The sequence below is a fragment of the Pongo pygmaeus genome, chromosome 2 (genome assembly GCF_028885625.2).
Source record: "Pongo pygmaeus isolate AG05252 chromosome 2, NHGRI_mPonPyg2-v2.0_pri, whole genome shotgun sequence".
NCBI lineage: Eukaryota > Metazoa > Chordata > Mammalia > Primates > Hominidae > Pongo > Pongo pygmaeus.
The window spans coordinates 4,959,839-4,980,844 of NC_085930.1; the positions used below are offsets into that span (position 1 = coordinate 4,959,839).

Genomic DNA, 21,006 nt, shown 5'->3' on the forward strand with positions numbered 1-21,006 from the left:
CCATTCTACACCCATCACATGTGGCAGTCTTGCCAGTCCTTGACATTGTCGGGCTTTTCTAATATTGGTAGTATTTATTAAAGATGAAGATGCACATACCCTTCAGCTGAGCAGTTTCACTAGTGGGAAATACCGAAAGCTTCGTACGTGTATATCCAGAAGTTTGTAGACAAATGTTGCAGCCTTTTTTGTAACAGTGAAAAACTGAAAACAACCTGGAAGTGCAGTGATGGGAAAATGAATATATTTCTGTCTTAGATTGGGGAACCCAAAGCAGATTCCAAGACTGAAATTTAAGTGAAAGCAGTTTATTTGCTAGGTCATACCTGAAGTCATCAATCGACGTATGGAGAAATGGAACTGAGAAGGTAAAAACCAGTTCAAAGTCAGGGAGGAGGTTCTCATTGGTAACGAGCTCCATACTGCTGAGATACAGGGAAACGGAGGGGAGAAAGCTAGAGTATTTAACCCCCACTCCTTGGTTGTCAGCTCCCTGTCCTGTGTGTGGGCAGAACGTACTCCAGCTACTCAATAGCAAGTTCCAGGTGTTTGCTGAAAGAAGCTGCTGGAATGTACGGGAACAGTGAATGCCAAACACTTAAAGCAATTCCATGTTTAAGTATGTAAACTCTTCATACTTTTTTTTTTCTTTTTAAGACAGAATTTCACTCTTGTTGCCCAGGCGGAGTGCAATGGAACAACCTTGGCTCACGGCAACTTCCGCCTTCCCAGGTTCAAGCGATTCTCCTGCCTCAGGATCCTGGGTGGCTGGGACTACAGGCGCGTGCCACCACGCCAGGCTAATTTTGTATTTTTGGTGGGGACATTCCATGTTGGTCAGGCTAGTCTCGAACTCCTGACCTCAGGTAATCCTCCTGCCTCGGCCTTCAGGGTTGCTGGGATTACAGGCATCAGCCACTGCACTTGGCAGATCTTCATTCTTTTAGGAAAAAGTATAAAGCCACACATGGTTTATTTGAAATATTTTATAATTTAAAAAAGTACAGAAGCAGGAAAACCAATTGTAAGTTCAAGTGAGGGATGATGGTAATTTGAACCAAAGGATTGCATGTAGTAAGAAGTTGTGATTTAAGATATATTTTAAAGTTGGAAGTAGCAGGATATTTTGATGGAGTTTGACTTTGGTTTTGGGCCCACTGAGTTTGAGATGCCTTTGAGAAATGAAAGTAGTAGAGAGAGAATTAAAAGAAAAACTGGCCAAGCATGGTGGCTCATGCCTGTGGTCCCAGCACTTTAGGGGGCTGAGGTGGGTGGATCACTTGAGACCAGCTTGGGCAACATGGTGGAGCCCCGTCTCTACAAAAGATACAAAAATTGGCTGGGCATTGTGGCACACACCTGTAGTCTCATCTACTCGGGGGGCTGAGATGGAGGGATCAATTGAGCCCATGAGTTCAAGGCTGCAGTGAGTCGTGATTTTGCCACTGCACTCCTGCCTGGGTGACAGAAGAGACCCTGTCTCAAAAAAGAATCTGAAAACAATGGAACCATGCCTTCAGAATTCTATAAAGTTATTTTCAACTGATAAATCTATATTCAGCCAAATAATCAAGGGTGAAGGTAAAATAATACATTTTTAGACAAGCAAAGACTCAGGGGTTACATGTACCCTTTCTTGGGAAGCTATCGGAGAAAATACTCCAGCAAAATGAAGGAGTACACAAACCAGAGAATGACGTGGATCTAGCAAATAGTATCCAACACAGGTAATATTCCAGCTATGGAGCTAGCTTCAAAAAGAAACAGTAAAAATACTAATAGGTTAGCTGGGTGGGATGGCCCATGCTTGTAATCCCAGCTACTCAGGAGGCTAAGCAAAAGGATGGCTTGAGCCCAAGAGTTCAGAGCAGCCTGGCCACCATAGTGAGATCCCTTCTCTTAAAAATAATAGGTTATTGCCAGATTTGGGGCATTTGGAAAGAAGTGCATTGAAGATAAAGCAAAAGTAAAAAAAAAAAACAAGGGGGAAGGGTTGGTTAGGCAATCATTAATTCTAGGGCAGGAAGAAGTACAGGATAGGAAGTAAGAGCATCATACGCTGTTTTTCTCAACAATGGGCAATATGTACATAGTCATAATGATGTGGTGACTGCTTAATCCCTAAATCTGGTAAGTACTTTGGGACAATATGGGAAGAAAAGTGAAGATAGTGATGGTGTAAGAGCTAAATCTTCATATGTCATATCAAGAAATCACTATATAATGTATAACATAATCAAGAAATGACTAAGTAGTTATGTGAGGAAAAAAATGGAACATTGCTAGAAGAGTTAGAAGTCATTGTTCCGGAGAATTAGGAGGGATGGGGCAGGGGACTGTTAGGATGCATTATAAACTGAAGAGGCTTTTAAATATTACAGGTATTAATATATGCATTCACTTGAAAAACTAAAAAAATAATAATTTTTTAAAACCCATGGAGGTAACTACCAGAAGGAAAAACTAAGAGAATGAAAAGTGCTTTCCTCTGGAAAGAACAAGTGGCAGGACTGCTGTTTTCATTGTAAGACTTTTGGAGCCATTTGATTTTACTTAACCATTTTCATATATTTCTTTAATAAAAATAATTCTATCTTAATAAAAAGTTACACTCATAAAAAAAGAATTTTAAGACTGTAGTAAGAATCATAGTTTATTTCTGTTAGAGAAAGGCAATGTGTTATACTTGGAAAGAGGTCATATTAATTTTATCACATTTTTGGGACTCAGCATCTTTATATTTTCTGATTTTAAATAAACAACTTTGCTTATGAATTTTGTCTGAATCTCTAATAATCTCCTTATAATGCCTAATTAATTATGCCCTTAGTTTGGGTAGGTTTTCAAATCTTAGTTATTTCTTTTTTAGATTACTGCTCATGTCTACTTATCTATAGGTGTCTTAGTATCATTTTATTTATAGTTGAGATAACCATGTCAGATTTTTTTTTTTTTCCCATTCTTTTTATTTTTATTTTTAAAAATTTGTTTGCTTTTTCTTTTTTTTTTTCTTTTATTATTATTATTATTATTATTATTGTACTTTAGGTTTTATGGTACATGTGCGCAATGTGCAGGTAAGTTACATATGTATACATGTGCCATGCTGGTGCGCTGCACCCACCAACTCGTCATCTCGCATTAGGTATATCTCCCAATGTTATCCCTTCCCCCTCCCCCCAACCCACCATGTCAGATGTTAAAACACTTTCTCAATTTTTCTTATAACCATTTGACTTTAAGTGTGAAGTTATTTTAAATTTCTTTTTTGTGCATTGTAAATTGAGTTTATTGATTCCACTGCTTTCAGGCTTATACATTTTTTCCCCGAGTGAAGCCACTTCTGTTTCTCCCCTTACCTTTTCATAGTTTGATCTTTTATGTTTATCCTCTTAATCTATCTAGAATCAATATATGTGTATCATGAGAATGTTAATGGATTTTACTCCCCATCCACACCCCAAATAGCTACCAAAGAACAAACAATTCTACATTGAGTTTTAGGAATAAAAACTGTTAGCAGCAAACTTGAATTAAACCACTGCAGACATAAAAGACATTGAGCTGACACAAATAACATAAATCACATTAGTTTGTTTTTTGTGCTTTTTTTAATGTTAGTGTTAAAGAACCAAGCAGCTTAATAAGGACATACCTCTAGGCAGGAAACAAATTTTTACATACCTAAGCAATTTTATTGTAAGGTCAGTTGATCTTAAGAAGTATTTCAGAGTAATTTATGGAGTAACTCCTCAACTATGTTTTATGAATTTTCATATTTATATAAAACGTGTCAAAACCCTTCATGTTCATATAGAGGTTTATGTTGTCAAAAAGGTAAGGACAGGCTTTGTAGTAAAACAATATGACATCGAGAGAGCCCTGAGCCCCTTAAAATATATGGCAGAAAAACACAACAGGAAAACACAACAGGAAACCTGTGATCAATGCTACAGGACACAGCATAGTTATAGGCAATCTTAGGCTTAAACATCAGGTGAGATTCTCATTTTACTAAAATTCAGGGCTCCAATGTGGTCTGTACAAACTCCAGCAGACAATCCACTGTGTCTAGGAAGTAAATATAATGACTTTTATTTTTATTAAGCTTTATGTAGTCTTTTAAAATTTCTTTTTTTAGGGAAGTGTATTTAAAATGTACATAGTGCAGTAGAACAAGTATGTTAACTGTTATGGGCTGAAATTTGTCCCCCCAAAATTCACGTTGATGCCTTAACCCCCAGTACCTCAGAATGTGACTATATTTGGAGATGGGCCTTTAAAAAGTTAAGTTATAAGAAGTCATAAAAAGAGGAAAATCGAACACACAGAGACAGTAAGGGTGGGTGGGCAGTGGAGAAAAAAGGCCATGTGGGGACACAAGACAGTGTCTATCTATCAGGCAAGGAGGGGCCTCAGGAGAAAGCAAACCCACCAACTTGCTCTCAGACTACCAGGCCCCAGAACTGAGAAAATAAATTTCTGTTGTTTAAGCAACTTGTCTGTGATACTTTGTTATGGCTACCCTAGCAAACTAATACAATAACATAAACATCAATGTATATTAAAAATGTTTTCTGATAGAAGATATTATAATAAAAACTTGGAAACCACTGATCCACTTACCTAGGTTGTAAATGATTTCCTCATCCGCACACAGAAGGAATTTACAACTTAAGCCCTCAACAAGCAAATGAACTTTTTTCCTATTTTCCATTTAATTATAAGCTGATCTCTTTCATTAAAGGAAGTTCATTTCTGGCTTTCTTTTTTTTCCCCCTCAAAAAACAGGTGTCTATTATTCTGTTTCTGTAAAGATAAAGGATTATTGCTATTTTGATAACCTATGCCATGCTTAATTGAAAATTTTAAAATATTTGAATTTGTTCTTTGGATCAGTTGGAATTTATTTCCTGATAAGTTAATAAACCATTATTAGCAGAACCTCAGTTGCAAAGCATATTCCACTTAGCAAAAAAATTTACTAAGTAAAGCCAAGGATGATAAAGTTTATAAGCTACAGCTTTATATGTATAAACAATTTAGCTTGTGAATAGCTTTTACTACCTAGAAGCATTTGATTTCTTTAGTTGTATTGTGTAGGTGAACTGCTCCAGGCTGTTCACAGGTTTTACATATTAAGGGAATTCTAGTCTTCATCTGGCATTCATAAAAGCACTTAATTTTAAACTTGCAGAAAACATAGTACTTAAATAATTTATACAATATTATACATTTGCCTCCCTCACTACAAAAGTAAGCCAAACTACATTTCTTTCTAGTGTTGTTTCTATGCATAGTTTTATATTTAAAGTCAGTTACATACAATATCATGTATACTACAAAATATGCATTTTACACATAAAGGCACATAAGAGCATCTTTTAAATAAATAAAAACGTATCTGTTGACCAATAGCTTTAACACAAGACAGACATCAAATCCTCTAACATCATATGGTGAAATGCTATTTGTAGCTGCATTTAAAATCACAAATTCTTTCCCACATACATAAAAACTTGCAGAGAGAAAAAAGTTTTGTGTGTAAAGTATCAAAAAATGCATTATTTTAATCTACTGATTTAAACTGTTTTTCAATAATCATATTTTAAAATCTTTACCTATTTTATTACCCAAAGGAAATCATTTAAATCTACCAATTGAAAAGAGAAACAGAATATTGATATAAATTATTTTTATTGTGTGAAAATGTCAAAATTCAGAATTAAGAATAAAAGTATAACATATAACAAAATAGGCATTTAATTGTTAAAATACACCTGGATTTACAAAACATTTTTTAAAATGTTTTTTAAATGCTTAAGGAATAAAAATTAATTTTTTGAGAGAGCTATATAAAACGTGAATTCTATATTATATTTAATTTCAAAATCATTTATTTTTATTAAATGAAGCCAGCAGCTACACTATAGTAAACACAGACAGAAAACACAGATTTCAAAAACATGTATACTCCCAAACGAGATAAATAGTAAAAAGATAGCAAAAGTGAGTTTAGTTTCAAAACTAAGTAAATGTTACAAAAAGCTATGCAATTTTCCCTCTAAAATCCTTCTCAAAGTTTACATTGTCTTTTCGTATTGCTTTTCATCACATTTCAGTCACCTCTCAAATTTAGGTTGTTACGAATTTTAGATCTGAAATCAAATGCTTTTACCTCACTCAGTGTGGTTGGTAAGTCCCATGTACAAACTCCAAGAATATATACAATGCTGACTAGAGTACAAGTGACCTGATTATTAAAGTTCAGTGAGTTAAAAAATGTGAATAAAATCTGATGTTCTGAAGTACAATTTTTAAAGTAAATAATTATATTAAATGACATAAAATGTACTTAATGTTATCAGATACTAGTATATGTCTGTTGTGTCAGTACAAGTTACCAAAAGCAGCAATCTTAACAAGATGGTATAAAAATCATTCTGTTTATACTATTTTCACTGGATATAAAGGTTTGTTTTCAATTAAATGTAACATTATGAATCTATTATTAAAAATATACATCTAGAAGTTAGTCTAAATGCCAAATACAGAATCTTATGGATGCCATTCTTAAGTGCAAGAGAAGTGCTATCATTTTAAATTAAGAAATTATTTTGGAATTATTTATTTATAAAAGTAATTTTGGGCCAACATTTTTATTCTCATTACTTTAGTACACAAGCTGTTTCCCAGTTGTAAAACAGAAGTCTCTGGACCTGCAGTAGGTTTTCCAGTCTTTCTGCCTTTAATTTCATAGTTTAATTTCAAGGCATGAGAGAATTAGAATCACCTAAAAGAGTCACTGCAGCTTCTGATGGAACAAGGGAGTATAGGGAGCACCCTGATCTCTGAAAGTGTCTAACCTTTAAAATAGGACTTTACTGAGACTTTTAATAGTATCTCACAGAATGTATTTTGATTAATTTCAAAAACATTTAGGTACAAAAGGTATTTCCAGTCTCATTGAGTACTGTTTTCAAATCATATAATTGTTAGAATAAAGATCTGAGAATCTACTACTTCAAAAATATATTATTTTTAAATTAGGTCAAATTACGATGTACACTTAAAGAACAATGCTATTACAAAACATACCTCAAGCCATATAAATATATCCTGTTTGTATAGTTCATGTCTGAAAGTAAATCAACTCTATTTTCCAGACATAATTTAAACAAATCATCTATAAAAAAGGTGTATAATCAATATCATAGTAATTAAAATTTTTAAAGATTTAAAAAAATATAAAAATAGTTTTAAAATTTTGGTTATAAATTCCTAGAAGTCCCCCTTCTATGTGCATGTATCTTACAAAAAATATTTAATATCTAGAAATATAGGCTATTGAACAAATAGTAAAGAAAGTGCTGAGTCCATTGGCTCTTTTTGTAAAGTTTTCCTTCAGAAGTATGCTCATGAGTGGGGATGTATAAACCAGAGTCAACAGTAAATCTTGCTAATTTGGTCCAAATGCTGATTTCATGTACTGGTCATTGTGCTTCTTTTATTTTTTTAACCATGAAAAACACAAATAAGTAATTATCAAGTCAGGTCCTTGAGTATTAATCTTCTCACTAAAATTGTTACGGTTATCTTGCCCCAGTCATCAATTTACAAGATGTTTCTTCTTCTGAGAAAGAAGAATTTCCCAGTTCACCTTGCTGATATTAAGAGAACTCCTCCATACGTCTTGTTTATGAGATCACATCATGAGCATCACTGTTAGGTCGCTGTGGCACAGCCAGGGGAGGCAGTGGCTTCCCATAGAAATCTAAGAAAAGAAAGAAAATCAAATGCACAAAACAGTTATGGTAAATCAAGATTTTTGACACAGTTCATTATTTTTTAGACATTTAGACATTTTAGACATTTCCAAAGAGATAAACTTACAGAATCTTGACATGTCTCTCTAAAAGATTTCCTTCTCTCTCGTGCCTTTTAAATCTTTAGAGATGGCACCAACATTCCATCCTGTTGAGCCAAATTATACTCTATTCCTTTTGCCTTCAATCCACACATGCATTAATTATATATTACTTATTATAATGACTAAAATATTCCTTCCTTATGTTATGTTATACTCTCCAATCCAATTTCCATTCCTTACTTCTTACTTCGACTACTGCATTAGCCCCCAAATTTGGATTCTTACCCCAAAGATAGCCACTATCAAGTTTGTACTTTACATTGCAACAAAAAATATTTTTCTAAGCACCAAATATAATAATAGCATTTTCCCTTTTAAAAATAAAAGTATTTCTTTACAAGTTATAGCAAGTTCAGACATCTTACCACATATATGAAGCCTTCACAATCTGGCCCTAAGCCATAACTCCACTTTCAAGACTCTCTGTAATTTTATATTTTCTCGTTCTTACTCACTCAATGCGCATAACCCTAATCTCCTGTCACTGGCAACTTCATGTTATTCTCCAACTAAACAATACGCTTTCCTACCTCTCTATCTTGAAATAGTCTGTTTCCTCTGCTTACTGACTCTTCTCATTCCTTGAAGACCTCGTTCTAATGCCACTTTCCCTAAGCCCATGTACACAATACTCCTACTGTGCACGGTACTCCAACTGTACACCATAGAACTCATTGTCATATATTCTACAGTAAGCTGAAGAATTGTCCTCTCTATATAGTAGAATCCTCACAAAGGCAGAATGTACATCTTATTCATCTTGTTATTACCAATGTTTTAACAACAGAATACTTGTATGTTAAATGAGTTCAACAGAAAAAATATGTCATATGAAAAATTGGTATTTTTTCTTCATATGTATGTGTGTACATATAAATATACACACTAACATTACCTAGTTTTCTAACAACATAGTGAATATTTATATTGACAATGTATTCTAACATACGCAAGTTCACTAAGAGTTGTATAATAAAGAAATCTACTGTAGTCAATATAAACATCATGATGTCAAGTCAGTAAACTAAACAGAGATATGAGACTTCACTGAAAATACCATTTCAGTAATTCTGATGGAGTCTAAGGACAAACTTTTCTGTCTTTATAAAAAAAAAAAATCCATGAATTTTCACTAATGATTATCAAGAAATATTTCATTACTGACCTAAATAGAATTCTGGGGGAAAAAAGCAAATAGCACATTTATATTTAAGTACCCTTTAAATAAAAATATTTAAACTGGTTTGATATAATTTCAAATTATATGGTAATGCTTTTCTAAAGATTAAACTTCTGAGTTTTTTCCTAGTAAGTGAAACCAAGTTCTAGACTAGGTAAACACAGAGCTGTCAAAAAAGGAATTGGATGTTCTTTTTTATTTATTTATTATTATTATACTTTAGGTATATCTCCCAATGCTATCCCTCCCCCCTCCCCCCACCCCACGACAGTCCCCAGAGTGTGATGTTCCCCTTCCTGTGTCCATGTGTTCTCATTGTTCAATTCCCACCTATGAGTGAGAATATGCGGTGTTTGGTTTTTTGTTCTTGCGATAGTTTACTGAGAATGATGATTTCCAATTTCATCCATGTCCCTACAAAGGACATGAACTCATCAGAATTGGATGTTCTTAACAAACAAGTTTATTGAACTATATTTATCTGTAATTCTTTTGCATTCTAGAAATATTTTACTGAAGGGACCTAGACTGATGGTCTGTAATCAGAACTTCTCCTCCCTGTTTTATAAGGCAGTTCTCCACTTCTCCTAAATATCCTTCCTCTAGTTTTTGCATCCTAGAATTCTAATGCCATAAACTATCTAAACTATAGCATATGTTATATTCAAAGAAAACTGTTCTCTTAATTCAATAAAAATGTTAGTAACTTTCTACTTAGTCGAACTTTATTAGGTTTACTGATTCGATCTCTGATTTTATAAACTGTGTTGATCTTTACTTCACTTTAATATTCAGCAGCTGGTTGTCTTATTAGGAGTAGAGAGAAAAAATTATGTGCCATTATCATTGAGTATATTGAGCATATACAGGAAACTACAGCTTTTTAACACTTAAGTTATAAATTCTAATGTCTCATAGTTAAATTATTTTAAAACTTTTCCTTTTTATAACTTCTTGTATAAATATATCATGGATAATAAACACAAGCTATCATTCTTTTTACCTCTGTATTCTAAGGTAAACACCAAATTAAATGATATAGATGTAAAGCATACTTAAGAATAAAAAATAAAATAAAATGAAAAAAAGACGTATAATGAAAAAGGATGGCTGTGGACTTGACAAGCGTCTAAAACTAAAACATAAGTTTGTTGAAGTTATAAGGTTAAAGAAAAGTGAATGTGACATGTACAGATGATATCTGAAAACCAATCCTTTTGCATTACCATTATGACGTGTTTCACCAAGAGGCTCAAGTTTTGGAAGTCTAGTGACTTTAGGGGTTCCCCAGCCAACTAAAGAAAAAGAAAAACATTTACAGAACACTGTTAAACAAGGTTTCTTTAGGTCTGTTGAGAGGATCCCTCCCCGGAAAGGAAGCATATGTAACATTCAATGTCAATTCAAATATATTGAATGACAGTATGGAAAGCCAGAAACCCATTTTAAATGGCTTCTATATTTTAAAATGTAATTATAGGCTGCTAACATCTGTTTTAACTTTTCAATAACTTTTAATAAAAACTATAAGCACCTTCACCACTATCAAAAACAAACTCATGCTATCATTCTAACTCTAGGCAGAAACTAAATATTTTCTTAATAAATGGAATACTGGAAATGAGTCTATAAGAGATTCTTAAAATGTTACCAAATAATTTCTAAAGCCTTGTAGCAGGGCTATAAGGGCACTATGCACATATTTATCTAGTCATTACATATTTACTGACCACCTATAGTAGGCGAGGTGCTAAGCTCAGTGCTGAAAAGTTACTCACAATTATTGTGCAAGTTAAGTCCCAGTGTTTTATATGCATTACTCCATTTAATCCTCGTAACAACTTAGGACATGGGTATGTATATTGAAAATGTATTAGAAAAAATTAATACATCTTGGTTTCAAACGTTAAGTTTCAGGATGAAAGGTCCAATTTCTTTTTTTTTTTTTTTTTTTCCCCAAGATGGAGTCTCACCCTGTCACCCAGGCTGGAGTGCAATGGAGTGATCTTGGCTCACTGCAACTTCTCCGTCCCAGGTTCAAGCGATTCTCCTGCCCCAGCCTCCTGAGTAGCTGGGATTACAGGCATGTGCTACTACACCCAGCTAATTTTTTTTTGTATCTTTAGTAGAGACGGGGTTTCACCATGTTGGCCAGGTTGATCTCCAACTCTTGACCTGGTGATCCGCCCGCCTTGGCCTCACAAAGTGCTGGGATTACAGGCGTGAGCCACCACGCCGAGCCGGTTCAATGTTTTAAAAACTCACGTTAGCCATCCATCATGAAACTTAAATTAACATATGGGTACTGATACTTCAAACAGAACTTGAACATATTTTAGGAAATACTGGGTAAAATTTTCTTAATAGTTTTTACTTATTTTTTTCTTTATAAAACATTTTTTCATTCAAAAAAGCAATGGACATTTTTGTTAGCAAATTTTGTCCAAATCAGAGTAAAAGTTCTTCTTCACAAATATACAAGATAATGAATATACAGAATAAAAATGACAAGATTCCTTTTTTCTTTTTTTTTCTCTGTTATTTAAAGCAATATTTCTAAATTCAGTATCAGTATCAATTTACTCACCAGGAGGAGGGGGTGGGGGTGGTGTTGGACTCTCAGGAGCACAGTCATCTATATTAAGTGGTTCTACCCGGTGGTTCCTTTTCATTTTTAGTTTCTTAGTTTTCTTTTTACCATTAGCTACAAGAATATAAACATGAAACTTCATGTCTTTATGAAAAAGTGCAGTTTTATAATAGAAAACAAAGAATACAACAAGAATATTGATATTATTAACAAAAAAACATCTTGACTATTTAACTTTGGAAATTGTTACAATAACCAAATGTGTACTTGCATTTACTAAGAACATATTTTTTAAGTGATGGCTTACTGAATGAATGAATGACCAATGAATATGATACAAAGAGCCAAAATTCTATATTTTAATTTCTGAGAGGTTTTTAAGAATACAAAAAAATGTCATATGACACAAATATAATTGTCTAATTGCAAGAGTTTCCATGAAATTCATAATAATCTGGGAAAAGAAGCTATTCATTACTGTGTCACTCAGTATATTTGATTTTTCTCAGTGGGATATGTAGAATGATTCCAGGTATAAACAGTCCAAAAATAATCCTTTGAAAAGTGACATAAAAGGCCCTAAACAAATCTAAACATGTTACTTATTTAAAATAACCCCTACAAGGCTATGCATGGCAGCTCACACCTGTAATCTCAGCACTCTGGGAGGCTGACGTAGGAGGAATGCGTGAGCCCAGGAGTTAAGAGAATGGTCTGGGCAACATAAGGAGACCTCATCTCTATGGGGGGGAAAAAAAAAAACCCAGCATGGCTTTGTTTTCATGTGCCTGTAGTCCCAACTATTCAGGAGGCTGAATTCAGGATCATTTGAGCCTTGGAGTTCGAGGCTGCAGTGAGCGTGATTGTGACACTGCCATCCAGCTTTGGTGACAGAGTGAGAACCTATCTCAAAAAAAAAAAAAAAAAAATCAAATAAATAAATAAGTAAATAAACAAATTAAATAACTCCTAAAGAAGGTAGGCCCAATACAATACAAACATGTAACCAAAATCACATTAGAACTAGCAGAATTGAATGTGTTCTTTCTTTTAAAAATTATTTACATATTTTAACTTAAACACATATAAACACTTTAAGGAAATCTATGTTAATGTATAAATTTTAATAAGGTAAATTAGGATGATATAGTAGTTAACTAAATTTAGAATATCAATGGTACTGCAATTTTTTTTCCTCGCTCTCTGCCCAGGCTGGAGTGCAGTGGTGCGATCTTGGCTCACTGCAATCTCCACCTCCCAGGTTCAAGTGATTCTTGTGTCTCAGGCTCCAGAGTAGCTGGGATTGCAGGCATGTGCCACTACACGCTGCTAATTTTTGTATTTTTTTGTAGAGATGAGCTTTTGCCATGTTGCACAGACTGGTTTCGAACTCCTGACCAAGTGATCTGCACTCCTTGGCTTCCCAAAGTGCTGGGATTACAGATGTGAGCCACCCTGCCCAGCCAATGTAACTGCAATATTTCAAAATTGCCGCGTGTGTGTGTGTGTGTGTGTGTGTGTGTGTGTGTGTATGCAATGTACTTTCTAAATGGGAATTATCAGTAACATAAAATATATACAATATCTGTGAAGCCTAAAAGCAATAAAAAATACAATCACACTTAGAAACAAATTATTATTCTAAATAAATTAGTGTTATTTGAAACATTTCACTTCATATAAAAACAAATAGGTCTTTGTACAATTAAAGTGGTAAGCCTAACAACTGGAAGAATAGATCCACAAGATGTGGAAGAATACAACCACCAAATGGTACTTTAGGGTAGGCAGTAGTTCAGGGTCACAGAAAAGCACAGGATGTGGATCAGATGATCTGGACTGGGGTCTCAGCTTACAGACAGATATATGATCTTAAGTTACTCAACGTCTTCAAGTCCCTGGTTTCTTCATTTATATAATGGAATACTATACCCTGGGATTGCTATGTTAAATAACAAAATATTATGTTGAATACTATACTGCATACAAAGGCATGTTTTAAAGTATAAAATATAATGTTAGTTATTATTATAGTTATATGATTTACTACCTGAGATCTCCCTGTGCTATATTTTCAAATCATTTGCCAAAATCATTTTGTTCTTTAACAAGCAGTAGAGAACTATTTAAAAACTTAGCGACTACTGTAATAGGTCTACTTCCTTTTTAACTCTGCTGACAGTTACATGGATATAAATATGACTGCCCTAACTTCCCAACTGACAAAAAGTATAACTTTCAAATCTAATATTTTCATCCAGCAAAATATCCATGTTAGCTAATCTGTATCTGAGGAATTGAAATCTTATTTTCATAAGCCCTGTGATACTATAAAAATTTCTTATAAATAATGAAGCCATATTCATAACTAAAAATGTCAAGGAAGCAACAATTATAGGGCATCTCTCATGTGGCTGACACTACTAGGAGTAGAGTTATTTTCTAAGTAACCCTAAAAATCTTGTGAATAAAGACAATATTTATTTGCATTTTAGAGATGAAGAAACTAAGACTAAAGAATGTTACATAACTTAACGTATATCTAGTAGATAAGAGAGTCAAGATTCTATGCCAAGTTGTCTGATTCCAAATGCAGGCGATATCCCTATGATACCAAAAATCATGAACGTTCTGTTATATAACATAGCCAGTTAGAAAAAGAAAAGCAATTATAAGTTGAAGATTTTTTATGATATTAAAATAAGAGAAAAATGGCTATTTGACAAGACATTTTAAAAATGTTGTACCAATTATGTTTGCAACCTACAGCAATAGCCAGTCAATAAAGGAAATGATGCTGATGTAGCATTTATGAGCCTTAAAAAACAAACAAAAAACCTTAAGATGTTAAATTTATTCCAAGGATTCTTGAGAGCTATGCTGTATCCCAAATTTATGAAAATAAAATTTAAAATGGAATTTTCTGCTGAAATCCTTATAAGTTACAAAGGACCACATTTTAAATCATCATGGAAAAACAGGTTAGGAACAAACTGGCTGAATAATAAAAGACCTTGAGAAAATCATGGTAAATATGGCATTTGAAGACAGACAAATATTGAAGTACTCGTTTATAAAAACAAACATAAAAAATGAGATGAAGTATAAGTTTTATTAATATATACATAATTACTTTAAATAACTAGATTTATTACCTGATTCCAATGATGGCCGGTCTGTCTCATCTTCATTCTCTAACTGCTGTGTTAATGCCTCCTTATAATTTTCTACTAGTCCAAATTCATTATTTTTTTGGCCATTGTCACTAACCTGGCCTTGTGTCTCTATTTGCTCATGCTCCATTTTATGTTTCAGGTGGCAGCCATCACTTTCTTTCTCCATTTTTTGCTTTTTTTTCTCTCTTTCAAGTTTTCTTTCATTCTAACAAAAAATAAAATACATTATCTTTACTATGATGGTTTTATCTAAGATAGTTTTAAGGGAGAAGAAATCAAATACCCTAACAGCATTCTGTAACTTCAAGGACACTATGAGACTTCTATTTTAAAAATGATTTCATGAATACATCATTAAAAGATGCTAAATGTCAAACATTCAGTAAACACAGAAAGTGTAACAAAAGCAAACAAATATTACCAGTAATTCCACAATCTAGAGATGACTACTATTCATCTGTATTATTCCGTATATAATCTGTTCAGTATATAATCACTAAGAGATGATTTTCTCTGCCAACCCCCACACATACATACATACGTCATGTACAGACATACATCACCCAGAAGCATACATAAATGTATGTATCTATATATACTTATGTATTTGTTGTTTGAACAAAAAAGAATTGAAGTTTTTATTGAAGAACATACATTTCTTTCCATGCCAATGAATACATAAAATGCTCAGAACAGTGCCTTACACATAGTAAATGCTACATAAATGTTAGATACAATTATTTTCATCAATTATTATTTTGAATGTTTATAGCATACCAATTCTGTATCAATGAACAAAGAATTTATTTCCAATTTTTCACTTATTTTAAAAAACAGAATCATCCTAATAGCTTTTTTTAATTATTATTTTCTTAGATTAAATTGCTAACAGTAGAACTGTTGAGTCAGTGGGTAGGCAAATTTAAAAATGTCACATATAGTCACAAACTTCACTTCAGAAAAAATGAATCAATGAACCTCAGGCAAAGGGTTGGGAGAGTGATTTTTTTCTACATCATATTCAATACCACATATCATGATTGACCTTTTACATCTCTGCCATATTAATACATATTTTTAACTTAGTGTTATTTTCATTTAAGTTAAAATTTTTATTGCTAGCAACAATGAACTATTATTGACTTATTTTATTTTTTTTGAGATGGAGTCTCGCTCTGTCACCCAGGCTGGAGTGCAGTAGCGCGATCTCGGCTCACTGCAACCTCCACCCCTCCAGGTTTAAGCAATTCTCTGCCTCAGCCTCCGGAGTAGCTGGGATTATAGGTTCGTGCCACGCCCGGCTAATTTTTTGTATTTTTAGCAGAGACAGGGTTTCACCGTCTTGGCCAGGCTGGTCTTGAACTCCAACCACCTCGGCCTCCCAAAGTGCTGGGATTACAGGCGTGAGCTACCGTGCCTGGCCACTTATTGACATTTTTAATTTTTTTTTTAGGAAACTGCCTTTGGTAACCCAACGCCCACTTTTCTATTAGATTCTCATTATTTTCATAGTAATTTGTAAGAGTTCTTTTGTGCATACGTGTCACTAGGAATAGTCACAGAGTCACATAAGACTATGCGTTCTATTTTTCACTAGAGTTTATTTCTTTTCATTTTTGCTTTTTAACTTTGTAGAATAGCTCTTTTAAAATTGGGTAATATAAGATCTATCCACCTTTTTCCTTTATGATTTGTGGCTTGATTGTCCTGCTTTGAAATTTTTTCCTCCTCCAAGCACATATAAAGACTTATCTATATTATCTACTAGTAACTTGAAGACTTTCACTTTTTAAAACGCATTTAAGTTTTTGATACTTTTGGAATTTAACTGGGTATACAATATTCAATAATTTTCCTTTTTGTAAATGGTTATTAAGTTGTTCTATTATTCTTTTCTCTCAGATTTGAAATGTTATCTTTATCTTGTACTGAAATGCTCATACATAAATAGGTTTATTACTATTTGTTCCATTGATCTGTCTGTCTCTTCTGGAACCAATACCTTCCAATATCTCACCATTTTAATTATCTGCAGTAATAATAAAAAAAAATGTTAGGTGCTTCTGTACCAAGAAACATGCTAAAAAAGTTTTGTGGGGAAAAAAAGAGAAAATCTGTATGGTTTAAAAAAAAAAAAAACTATAGCTAATTTGCTTTTATTTCTTTACTGGCCATCTTCTTGAAATTATTATAGTTTCAAAGCTTAAGTGTACTTTCCCCATGCCACTTATTAATTTGGGAACTTTCTATATGTGATATATACTATGTCATACACCACTATTATTCACTTCTATACATTGTGGGAAATATGGTGCTGGGAGAAGCACTAGAGCCTTCTACATAATTTACACCCATGGTACTATAAAATAATTAGCCATTATTTATAAAGCAAGCCTTATTATACACAGAGAATAATTGTTGTTTCAAAGTAAAAAGTACAACTTGACCTCTTCTCTCTCAATATTTTTAAAAGAACATAAAACAAAACTTGACAAATATAATATCTCATAGAATGGAGATAAAACAATAGCTCATGCTATTAAGATGGCCTTACTATAATTAGAAAAGCACATATTTAGGGTGAATGCAATGAGGTTAATGAAAGATAGAATACAATTAAACCTCCTGGTATCCAAGCAACTTAAAAACAAATGTCTCATATTACCAACTATTTTGCAAAATAAAGCAATACCAAAACTATCCAATCATCTTCTTACCTGCGGAGCTGCCTCCCTCCTGAGTAGCAGCCCCAAGGAAATTTAAAAAATCATGCACCTTTCCAGATGAACACCTGTGTGGAAGGAGGCAGTGACAGGGGAAGGGGAATGGGGAATATACAGGCAGGACCAGGAAGTCAGCCTAAGGTTTAGGAAGCAATGCCTCAGAAGAGGCATCGCTGCTGCCAGCCATAAAAGCAGAGCCAGTGCAAACTCTGGACACGAGCAGAAAATGAAAACAAAGACACATATACACAGACGCACACACACACAACCCCTTAACTTCTTCATAATTAAAATCTACAAATTAATGTTGGTAAAATTTCTGACTTAAAATGGAAATAAATGATATTCAGATATAGGAGAATTTATTGCAGTTTCAAACATCCTTAAGTATCCTGGAAAAATAGAAAATTGTTTATGTACCCTAATGCATTCTAAGTAAATATTGCAGATGGACAGTAACAGCAATACAGAAACACAGAAAATGTAAATAAGAGTAAATATATTATTACTATATGAAATAAATGACAAAATAGATTTGTCAACACAGCAATTATAATAATTGCTACAGTCAACTTTTATTTATTGTCATTTAATTCTGAAGTCATATTCCCCCTTTTACACTAGATTCAAAGGTAATTTAAGAGTAAGAAAAGGCAGTAAACCTTTAATCAGTCTCTCATGTTTAATTTCTTATAGAAATAATCTCTCTGAAGAAACACTTCTGTTTCCCTGCCTCCTTTCCCAACTTTCCACCTTCTTTTCCAAGTTCCAACTTATAACTTAAGATACAAAAATTACATTTGCCATCATTCATACCTCAATGATTACAGATGCTATTGGCTGGAAAGGATTCGTTGGTTCTGGGTCCAATTCAGCCAGACCACTGGTTCCACTGAGTTCAGCCTGCTCCTGTTCATTTTGTTTTCTATTGTGTGAGGAAAAATAATTGAAATTTCCTTTGAGAAAGTGCTGAACCATGTTAAAGAAAACTGCAATATGTATAAGGCTATTACATGTAGTAATTTAAACATCTGGACATGGTTTTGAATTACTGAGAGCATTTCAAAAATCCTTATGCAGGTAAGAGGCTGCTTCCCCCCATGTAGAGACTAATCATTTCAATTAAAAAAAATGCTGATAAAAATGACATTTCCTATGACTGACTTCTTAATATCAACAGTGTAATTATTCTTCCATGTGCCAAGGGTATTACTGATCAACTTATTAATTACCCTCCAAAATCAATGCTGTCCTCTTTACTGGTGTTAACAAATAGTAATTATTCTTTTTTTTTTTTTTTTTGAGACGGAGTCTCGCACTCTCGCCCAGGCTGGAGTGCAGTGGCACCATCTCAGCTCACTGCAAGCTCCGCCTCCCGGGTTCACGCCATTCTCCTGCCTCAGCCTCCCGAGTAGCTGGGACTACAGGCGTCCGCCACCAGGCCCGGCTAATTTTTTGTATTTTTGGTAGAGACGGGGTTTCACCCTATTAGCCAGGATGGTCTCGATCTCCTGACCTTGTGATCCGCCCGCCTCTGCCTCCCAAAGTGTTGGGATTACAGGTGTGACCCACCGTGCCCGGCCAAATAGTAATTATTCTTATTAACTCTTTTTTTAAGGGCTAAGTCTTCTCCTATAAAACTAGGAAAACATTCCTTCAACTCAACCTATGTTTTTATTTCTGCATAAACATGTTTCTTGTTTAGTATAAAAGAATAAAAGACTAGAATATCTACAGATTGATTCTATAGAAGTATATGACAGAGTAGTAATATAAAATATTTTATCAAGTTGTATACCATATTTGAACCAGATAATAACTTCCATACTAGTGTTCAGTGGCTATAAAAATAAGTTACCATATGTATCATTCAGATTAAATAAGTATTTCCATATTAGTTACCACTGAACATTTACTATCCCTTGATTTATAGTAATGTTGTTCCATACATGATGAGTAATGTTATTAAGATGAGCAGCTGGCAGGGTTCGGTGGCTCACGCCTGTAATCCCAGCATTTTGGGAGGCCGAGGCGGGTGGATCACGAGGTCAGGAGTTTGAGACCAGCCTAATCAACATGGTGAAACCCTGTCTCTACTGAAAATACAAAATTAGCCGGGTGTGGTGGTGCATGCCTGTTATCCCCATTACTCGGGAGGCTGAGGCAGGAGAATTGCTTGAACCTGGGAGACGGGGGTTGCAGTGGGCCGAGACTGTGCCATTGCACTCCAGCCTGGGCAACAAGAGCAAAATTCCGCCTCAAAAAAAAAAGAAAAAGATGAGCAGCCAAAGACCAAAAAAAAAGAGAAAGAAACACAAGTATTGTGGATCTTTCACTGGACTGTAAGTACGGTATAGCAATGTAAATGTTCATTACCATAATATTTACTAGCTGTGTTCTAGATGGAAATGCATATCCTTTTATTATGAACCTAGGAAGCCAAGATTTGGAGATTTGCAATTTACTACTTCTGTGACTTTGGACCTGGATCTTTTGAGCCTTAGCTTTCCCATAAATGTGAATAAAAATAACCACTTCATAGAGCTGTATCAAGGGTCAGCTAAAGTAATATATGTGAGAACACTCTGTGAATTAACTTTCTCATAGGATAGTCATTGTTATTAATGTTATTTATTAGCAAGCAACTTCAGGAATACAGTATTAATATATTATTTTTACTTGGCATGTTTTACTGTTTTTCAAAAACACTAGAAATGACTATCTGAACCAATTAGATTGGATTTAGTGAAATAAAAAGGTTGTTTTTAATCACCCGTCTCCGAATGTCAATTTACTTTTAATTATGGAGTATTGGCTCAACAGGAGAGGTCTCCTCAAGAGGAGAGGTCTCAGACCACAACTGGCATGGATAAAGAGAAAGAAAGAAAGGGTAAGGAGTATTGGAAAAGCCTGCCATAATATGATCTAGAATATCATTATGGAAAAGGCAAAAACATTTAAAAAGTTACTAACATTAGATTTCTTTTATCCAACTCAATTTTTTTGTTGCTTCTGTTTTTATTTTCTTAGTGGAGGAAAAGGAGTTTTCACATAAGTATGGCCATATATTTAATTTTTATAAATATTATATATAAAAGGTATACTTACATGCATGATTGGTTGTACTGAGCTTTATACGATAAAAATACATACTAAGAAAAAAACAAAGATTCTCACAGGAACTAAAACCTTGTATCAACAGCTGCCAAAATCATTCACTCTAATCTGTCTTTTATATAAAGAGATCCCTAGATGAAAGACATGCTCATATTATTGAGCCCTTGGGGACAGAGAGTCATTTCTATAAATATTTCTTTAAGTCCTATTGATAAATTAAATGAAAAATACCAGTTATCAGAGGATTTCCTTCACAGTATAAGGAAGTACCTCATAATGGGGTCACCAAG

At 33.8% G+C, this 21,006-nt stretch overlaps 2 protein-coding genes across 10 annotated transcripts in view; one reads left to right on the forward strand and one right to left on the reverse strand.

Annotated features, from left to right (window-relative positions):
- The window catches only part of LOC129032402 (dihydrofolate reductase-like), a 45,537-nt gene that overhangs the window by 2,220 nt on the left and 22,311 nt on the right, over positions 1–21,006 (forward strand). The window lies entirely within an intron of this gene.
- ARL13B (ADP ribosylation factor like GTPase 13B) overlaps positions 5,681–21,006 on the reverse strand; it is a 72,776-nt gene continuing 57,450 nt past the window's right edge. For 6 of the 8 annotated variants that reach the window (XM_054479530.2, XM_063661457.1, XM_063661456.1 and 3 more), the window contains 5 exons: positions 18,416–18,524; positions 14,856–15,081; positions 11,698–11,814; positions 10,337–10,405; positions 5,681–7,774 (listed from right to left, as the gene is read on the reverse strand). In XM_054479530.2, the coding sequence (XP_054335505.1) occupies positions 7,698–7,774; positions 10,337–10,405; positions 11,698–11,814; positions 14,856–15,081; positions 18,416–18,524 (598 nt within the window). In that variant the 3' untranslated portion in view covers positions 5,681–7,697. The remainder of the gene's footprint in view (positions 7,775–10,336; positions 10,406–11,697; positions 11,815–14,855; positions 15,082–18,415; positions 18,525–21,006) is intronic. The other 2 variants (XM_054479532.2, XM_063661455.1) reach the window with 1 other exon arrangement.